At 36.8% G+C, this 9434-nt stretch overlaps 1 protein-coding gene across 2 annotated transcripts in view; it reads right to left on the bottom strand.

Moving 5' to 3' along the window:
- Positions 1–1764: 1764 nt before the first annotated feature.
- The window catches only part of NEK1 (NIMA related kinase 1), a 215009-nt gene continuing 207339 nt past the window's right edge, over positions 1765–9434 (bottom strand). For both annotated transcript variants that reach the window (XM_032634868.1, XM_032634869.1), the window contains one exon: positions 1765–3013. In XM_032634868.1, the coding sequence (XP_032490759.1) occupies positions 3000–3013 (14 nt within the window). In that variant the 3' untranslated portion in view covers positions 1765–2999. The remainder of the gene's footprint in view (positions 3014–9434) is intronic.

Raw genomic sequence — 9434 nt, 5'->3', positions numbered from 1 at the left:
CAAACATACATTAGACGTTCCCACTGAATCTCTTACCTTCTCCTGTATACTTTCCATCTTTTTCTCTCTGTGTGCTTATTATGGATAATTTCTTCCAGTTTGTTAATTCTCTTCCCTGCCACATACAGTGTGCTGCCAAGTATGTCCACTTGGTTTTTAAATTTTGGTTATTGCATTTTTCATGTAAATGAATTCTATTTGGTTCTTCAAATCTACATCACTTTTTAGCTTTAAACACAGTAAATATAGTTGCTTTATAACACATCTCTTATAATTCCAAATGTGAAGTCTGTGCATATCCTGTTCCTGATATTTCCCACTTACATTGTCTTGATTTCTTGTGTACTAATATATTTTTAACTCTGTGTTTATCATTGCTCTTAAAATGTTATTTATGGTGCTTTTCAAGACACGAAAGAAATGTGCCTTCCTTCAGAGAGGCACTGGAATGGCTTCTTCTGCATTCACGGGGCACTACCAATTGGGAACCACCTTAAATTATGTTTGAGTCTAAATTCCCCGACCCACCCAGGTTTTGTTCCTCAAGATACAAAACCAGTTGATGGCTGGTTTGTGGCTACAACCTCCAGGGGAATTTTGGTCCTCTTCTCTTCTGACAGTCCCTGAGTTTGGGGTTCTCATTGATTGTGAGGATGTAGCCTTCTGGAGTGTTACCTTGACACAGGGTTTCCTACACGATTCTCCAGTGTGGTAGATGCTTGGCCTTACCTTTTGCACCTTTGCTCCATGAGCCCATTCTACCCAAGTGAGAGGCACTGGACATATTCTCCAGTCAAAAGTGCTTATTTATTCTCCAATATTCCAGTCATCTCTGGGTTGAGGCTTTCTCCAAAGTGATGGGCTTGCAATTCATCTTTTTACCTCTTCTGTTTTCAGGTATATATTAAACACACACATACATAAGCAATCTTGAAAGATTCATCAATGAAGTGATAAAGGGTAGAGTACGTGCTAATTTATGGATAAAAAGCCAACTTTATTTAACATTTACAAGTTGTTTTCAATAGCGAGGTAAATTAGAATAGTGCACTACTCCCAGAAACAGAACATCTCTGCAGAATTCTTAATGCATTAATTCTAAATGTACCTTTTCCTATTAAATCTATTCTTTTTCACTCTCTAGAGGAGATAAATTTTAAAAGAATGTGGAAGTAATAGCACAGGGTAAGGCCAGGAACTGGTCTGACCCTGGCCATCTACACAAGTGAATGCACTCATGTGACAACTCAGTGCCCTCACCTGAGAAATGTAGATAACACTAAATTATCCTGATAGCCCTCGCTCACTCTAACATTCTATGAATCTATAGATACTTCCACGTTCCTCCCCCAACACCTACAATAGACCTTACTGCACAATAAAAACCCTCTTTACCACTGGCAGACAACCTTTCCATAATAACACCCCAGAGCCACTCACTACCAATTGACTGAAGATGGCACATATCCTATTTGTCACTCCTATTCTTGTATAGATGACATCTTTTGAAATATGGCTAAACAACTCTTTCTACTGTGTTATACTCCTACTTGCATTTCTAGGTTAAGAATTTAAAAATACTCACTCCCACAAATCATTATCATCATTTAAGACTGTAGAGAATTAAAGTACAGAATTCAAATATTCTTCTATTGAAAAAAAAATTAAAATGTTCAGGTAAAATAATCCAAAGTATTCTCAGCTCTCTGTAAAAGCATTCTATTAATAACAGTGCTATTAAATAAAAGACAACCAATAGTGTACTTCAGGTAGAGAGTAAAAATTTAATAGCAATATCATAAGATAAACAAACATATAAAAATCAAGTATTTAGCTTTGGATGTTAGAAATAATATACATAATTAATTCAGCATACAACTGATAGTGCTGCAACATACGACTTTTCTGTTCAAATTACAGATAATGCCAATAAGGCTTCTTTGTTCTCAGAGTTTCCAAAATTCTGCTTTTATTACTAAAAGCATCTGGACTTCAGACATCTCTAATGATGTAATACCTGGCATACTGCAATTGAAGCTGTGTGACCACTGTCTTATTGACCTAACAAAATCTTCTCCTAATGGTATTGAAAGAGACAAACATTTCCCCCCTTTGGAATACTAGTTACCAAAACTGTCACACTGTCAAAATAAAAATGATTCATTTCTCCTTTTGAATCTCAATTAAAAAGCACATGCATGAGAGGAAGCTGAAAACCAAAAGGGCAACTTTATGTTATATGCTAGATCAATGTTAAAATTCACAGACTAATTTTTAGATATAGTCTTCCTTGTTCTGGTCCTCAAAAAGAAACAAAAGTAATTAACTACCTTTTTCAATATCAGGAAATATATTTTTGCTATTCTTTCGTAATCAAATTTTTCAATGACTTCTAAGACTGTTTTTATAGCCTGTTTCCATTCAGCTAGTTCAGGAGACACACTGGTTGAAAAAGGACTGAGAATATAAACTTTAAAGCTAAAAGTTCCATCTTCGAAATGTTAAGATTTAAATAGAGCCCTTGACAAGGTTATTTAATCTAGAATTGCTGGCCATGAAAACAAGTAGACAGAAAAAAGGGTCATGCTTAAATGCATAATTGAAAAAGCAAAGGCAGGTCTTTCACAACAGAAGTTACTCTTTCAACTTAAAGACATTTGCTGAAAGTAAAAATTACCTTGCTGCATGGTACATCTTCTTCAAAGCCATTGAGTCCAGTCTGGATCACTGTGTCTTACACTTTGGTTGGAACATTTAATAAAGTATATATTCTGTAGGAGATAACTATAGAACTCAATAAACAAAATAAAATAGATAAAAAACTAGAATCTTAATTGAAAAATGGCATGTTTTTCCATCATTTTCATGTAATCAGCATGCTCATTTTAAATCTAATATTTCATTTATAAAATATCTCTATATTTCCCACTGAAGCTTGTTATTCTGATGAGCCAAAATTTAAATGCTTTCATTCCGTTGAGGATTAAACGTTCTGAGCATTATTCATCATTATCTGTACAAAAAGAAAAAAGTTTAATTCATTCATTGCAAATCAAGCTCTATGTATTTACTTAGTAAAAAACTCATTCTCTGTCACACTAAAGGAAAAGAGCCTTACTGTAGTTTTAAATGTAGTTTTTATTACAATATCACAAACTCAATGTAAAATATTCAGACAGTACAATAAAGAATTAAGTGGGAAGCAAAAATCACCTAACAGCCAAAGACAACCAAAGCTAACAGTTTTATATAAATCTTCCCAGATTGCTTACTTATGCATACACAAATATGTTTTAAAAAATTACAACAAGATGCAGTTCTGAGACTCAAGTTTTTCCCTTTGAAACACATAATGGATGGAAAGATGGACAAATAAGTGATAAAGCAAGATTATAAAATGTTAATGGAAGAATCTAGATGGTGGGCATATGGGTGGTAACTGAAGTTTTTTCAACATTTTCATATGATAAAAATTTTACAATAAAACGTTGAAAATGAATAAATCATAGATATATTCCATGTTAGTTTCAATGGCTGTGCAGTATTTTCTTTACAGATATGGTATATTTAAATTAACCATTTGTGTTTATAGACATTCTAGTTATCTCCAATTTTCATTAGTCTAAAAAAACACTGTGGAATGAATTAAACAGACTGCTTAATTTAACCTTACATAACAGTCACTATCTTCACACTCGAGAAAGCTCTTCCGTTAAAATCGACATGTCATCTCTAATCACTGCACTGCTTGAAACCCCTCACGAGCTCCCCACAGGCTTACGACAGAACCTGTGCTCCTTATGTGGACTGCAATGCCCTTCAGGATCTGGTCTTTTAAGTACTTCTAGCCTTGTCTACTTCCATTGCCCATCTTCCCCAGCTGTCCCCATAATAAATGCTCTAGTAACACTGAAGAGCTTACAGTTCCTGTAGTACAACAGCTGGCACCCCTCTATGTACAAGGAGACATATGCCTTGGGGGATAAATCCCTACTTATCTTTCAAAATCCAGCTCTGACGTCCTCTCCCCTGGGAAGAATTATCCTGACACTTTATTTCTTCCAGTATAGCTGGACCATCACTTTATACAACATGTTCTATTGCTTTCAGTGTTACACTTATTGCTGTGTACTATAATTTACTTATTTTTTTTACAATGACAAACTGTTTCAAACAGAAAAGTACAGAGAATAGACTAATGAACACACAGGTACCTAATATCTAGAATTAGTAAAAGTTAACTTTTGGCCACACTGGTTTGGATAACTGATTCAAGAAAAACACACTAAAGAGAGAGAGCACCCTTTTCCCATCTTATTGCCTTCTCCTCCTGCTGAGGGGTGTTAGTATCCTGAAATCGATGTGTCCCCTTCCTTCCCATGGCTTTTTATTTTTATTACATATATGCACATTTAAATAAAATTGCTTTTAAACATTATATAAATGCTATCATGTACTACTTATTCAACTCATCATATTGGTGGGGCTTATCCAAGTGATAGATGAAAATTTCATTCCTTCACTATAACTGGTGTACAGAATCTCATCACATAAATAGCACAATAGTCTATCTAAAATAAATGCAGAAGGAAGGTCTTTGTTTCCTTCTTAGCCGTTTACAAGTTTGAACTGCTAAGATCAATGTTCTACACGAGGACCTGCTGGCCTTTGCCATTCTATGACTGTCTACACTTGGCTCCTCCTCTCCTTAAAGAATAAATTTTTTACGAATAATATAAAGCAGTTCACACATTGTACTATCTCTATTTGATCTCTGACTCTAGACTAGCTAGTACCTAGCTAAAGACTAAGTGGCATTAATTTTACCAATTGCTACACCTGTAGGCATTTAGCAAATCTGCAATGTGACAATATGAGGGAGTTGTATACAGTGGGTTCTTACCACATCTGCACAGTGACAGGGGAGTTGTATACTGTAGGTGCTTACCAAACCTGCACTGTGACAGTATGGGGGTGTTGTATACTATAGGCGGTTACCAAACCTGCACTGTGACAGTATGGGGGTGTTGTATACTGTAGGCGCTTACCAAACCTGTACTGTCACAGTCAGGGGAGCTGTATACTGTAGGTGCTTACCACGCCTGCACTATGACAGGGGAGTTGTATACTGTGGGTGCTTACCAAACCTGCACTGTAACAGCTGGGGGAGTTGAATAGTTCAGGCTGTCTTTTGAGGACTCACATAATTTCTCATTAAATAAAACAGAAATGTGTTATAGAAAATCTTTTTAACTTCTAACTTAATGCCCCTGATACCACTATTGGGTGTACTACATATCATCATTCATCCCCTCCCTCATTACGCCCCACCAACACAGAAAATAAAAGTGTCTAAGCACCATATGCAGATGACATGGTTTTACTGTTATCTCCTAAGATGTGGCCTAAAAGACGACAGTCTGGGGAAAGACAGCTAGATATGCAGTATAAGAATTTCGATAAGAAGGACTCTAAAGGGAGAGATCAAGATGGCAGAGTAAGAGGATGTGAAGCTCACCATCACCCGCACCAGGAACACATTAAAAATACATCTACATGTGGAACAATTCTCACTGAAAAACAAACTGGAAACTAGCTGGATTGCTGTACAACCAAGGCTGTAAGAAAGATTCTCAGAGAATCTGGTATGATGGGAAGAAGAGAGATCAGGTCGTGACCTGTGCCCCTGGGAGGGGACTCAGAGGAAAAGGGAGACTGCAGCGATGGACACTTGCCTTGGGGAGTGAGCGAGTCGAGCCACAGACTGGGCGTCCCAGTCCTGGGGTCCTAGACAGAGGACACAAGCCCTGTTGGCTGGCTGGAAGATGCTGTGACAAATACAAGGGCTGGAGAAGTCTGGAGTCCAGTTGTGAGGAGCTCGAGTATTGGCCCCAGGGGCAGTGCAGAGAGAGGTGTGCTCTAACGGCTGAGGTTCTTCCCAGGACCACCTCATCACACAACTCCAGCCCAAGCAGAGCCAATTCTCCAGCCCCATTCACTCCAAGCCACAGTGTAGCACTGGAACTGGGGTAGCCAGGACTGGGGAAGAGACTGAACCTTGGGACACAGAGGTGACCCAGGCCTGAGGCAGAGCCAGGTGGGGCAGCAGGTGCCACTGTTGGCACTTACTCAAGTGGTACCATATGATATCACTTATATGTGGAATCTAAAATATGACACACATGAACTTATCCATGAAACAGAAACAGACTCACAGACATAGAGAACAGCCATGTGGTTGCCAAGGTGGGGTGGTGAGGAGGGATGGATTAGGAATTTGGGGTTAGCAGATGCAAACTATTATACATAGAATGGATAAACAACAAGGTCCTACTGTACAGCACAGGGAACTATATTCAATATCCAGGGATAAACCATAATGGAAAAGAATATAAAAAAATAATGTGTGTGTGTGTATATATATATGTATATATATATATATATATATATATAACTGAATCACTTTGCTGTACAGCAGAAATTAAAACAACAATGTAAATCAACTACAGTCAATAAAAAATTTTAAAATAGGAAAAAAAAGAAAGAAAAGGCAGAGGAACTGCTCTCAATTCAAAGAGTAAGAGAAAACTCTGGATAAATAATGAAATAGAAATAAATAATTTTCCAGATAAAAAATTCAAAACATTAGTAAAGAAAATGTTAACTGAATTAGGGAAAAGAATTGATCTAAACACTGAACATTTTAATGAAGAACTAGAAAATATAGAAAAGGGCCAATCAGAAATGAATAATACAACAGCTGAAATAAAAACACACTATAAGGAAATGAATCACTAAGTGATACAGAAGACTGCACAAGTGATCTGGAAGATATAACTGAACAATGGAGACCACCCAATCAGAACAAGAGAAAGAAAAATTGCTTTCATTTAAAAAAGTTTGTTTAAGAGATATTTGAGATAGCATTAGGTGTTCCAACATTCACATTATAGAAGTCCCAGAAGGAGAAGAGAGAGAGAAGGGAATCAAAAATGTATGTGAGTAAATTATGGCTGAAAAATTCCCAAACCTGTAGAAGAATACAGATATCCAGGTACAGGAAGCACAGAGTGTTCCAAGTGAGATGAACCCAAATGGACCCACACAAAGACCTATCATAATTAAAATGGCAAAAATTAAAGATAAAGAGAGGATTCTAAAGGCAGCAAGAGAAAAACAAAGAGTTATATAAAAGGGAACCCCCATAAGGCTATCAGCTGATTTCTCTGCAGAAACTTTGCAGGCTAGAAGGGAGTGGCAATATATATTCAAAGTGCTGAAAGGGAAAAACTTGCAACCCAGGACACTCCACTCAGAAAGATTATCATTTAGAACAGAAGGAGAGAGAAAGAATTTCTCCAACAAGCAAAAATTAAACAAATACAGCAATACTAAACTGACTCTAAAAAGAATGGTGAACTGTGTCCTCTAAATGGAAAAGAAGTAAAAACCTATAAGAAAGGGAAAATATGACTAGGAAAGGCAAGTATATTATAGTAAGGATTGAAGATCAACCACTTAAGCCAGTACATAGGTTGAAAGACAAAAAAAAAATGTTAAAAGCAACTATAATTACAACGAACAGTTAAGGGATAAGCAAGAATATATGACATAAAAAACACAAAATGTGGGAGATGGAGTAAAAAATGTAGCTCTCTTGGAATACCTTTGAACCTAAATGACTAGCAGTTTAAAACACGTAGATATAATTATGAGTCAACATGCCAACATATATGAATCCCATGGTAACCACAAATCAAACCCTACAATAGATACACAAAAATCAAAAAGAAAAAAACACAGCATACCACTAAAGAAAATCATCAAACCATAAGAGAAGAAATTAACAGAGAAGAACTACAACAGCCAGAAAACAGTAAGAACTACAACAGGCAGAAAACAGAGAATTACAACAGCCAGAAAAAAGAAAACAGTAAGTACATACCTATCAATTAAGTACTTTAAATATCAATGGATTAAATGCTCTCATCAAAAGACATAGGGTAGCTGATTAGATTTTTAAAAAAACCCCAAAACCAAGGCCCTTCAGTATGTTGCCTACAAGAGAGACACTTCAGGGCTAAAAGCAAACACAGATTGAAAGTGAGGGGATGGAAAAAGATATTTCATGCAAATGGAAATGACAAGAAAGTGGGGGTAGCAATACATATATCAGACAAAAATAGACTTTAAAACAAAGACCATAAAAAAAGATAAAGAAAGATATTATAACAATAAATGGATCAATACAAGAAGAGAATATTACATTACTTAACATACACGCACCCAATATAGGAGCACCTAAATATATAAAGCAAAAACTAACAGACGTAAAGGGAGAAACTGACAACACTACAATAATAGTAGGGGACTTTAACACCCCACTTACATCAATGGACAGACCATCCAGACAGAAAATCAATAGGCAACAGTGGTCTTAAATAGCTCAATAGACTAGTTGGTCTTAACAGATCTCTATAGGACTTTACGTCCAAAAATGGCAGAGTACATATTCTTTTCAAGTGCCCATGGAACATTCTCCAGGATAGATCACATGCTAGGCCACAAAACAAGTCTCAACAAATTTAGGAGGACAGAAATTATATCAAGCCATGTATCAATTACAGAAAGAAAACAGGGAAAAGAACAAACACATGGAGACCAAACAACATGCTACTAAAAACCCAATGGGTCGTTGAAGAAATCAAAGAGGAAATCAGAAAACACCTCAAGACAAATGAAAATAAAAACACAACATTCCAAAACCTTATGGATGCAGCAAAAGCAGTTCTAAGAGGAAAGTTCATAGGCATACAGGCCTTCCTCAAGAAATAGGAAAAACTTCAAAAACACAACCTAACCCACCACCTAAAGGAATTAGAAAAAGAAGTACAAACAAAGCCCAAAGTCAGCAAAAGGTAGGAAAAAATATAAAGAAAATAAATAAAATAGAGACCAAAAAAAAAAGACAGAAAAGATTAATGAAACTAAGAGTTGATTTTTGATAACACTTTTTTTTTTTTTTTTTTTTTTGCGGTACGCGGGCCTCTCACTGTTGTGGCCTCTCCTGCCGCGGAGCACAGGCTCCAGATGCGCAGACCCAGCGGCCATGGCTCCCGGGCCCAGCCGCTCCACAGCATGTGGGATCCTCCCGGACCGGGGCACGAACCCGTGTCCCCTGCATCGGCAGGCGGACTCTCAACCACTGCGCCACCAGGGAAGCCCTTGATAACTCTTTTTGATAAAGAAAGTTGATAAACCTTTAGCGAGGCTCAAAAAGAAAAAAAAGAGGACCCAAATAAACAAAATGAAAGTGAAGAAATAACAACCAATGCCACAGAGGTAACAAAAAAATCATACTACTATGAACAGTTATATGCCAACAAATTGAACAGAAGAAATGGACAAATTTCTAGCAACACACAACCTGTTAA

The sequence above is a fragment of the Phocoena sinus genome, chromosome 6, assembly GCF_008692025.1.
Source record: "Phocoena sinus isolate mPhoSin1 chromosome 6, mPhoSin1.pri, whole genome shotgun sequence".
Taxonomy (NCBI): Eukaryota; Metazoa; Chordata; class Mammalia; order Artiodactyla; family Phocoenidae; genus Phocoena; species Phocoena sinus.
This window is presented reverse-complemented; position numbering and strand designations above follow the sequence as displayed.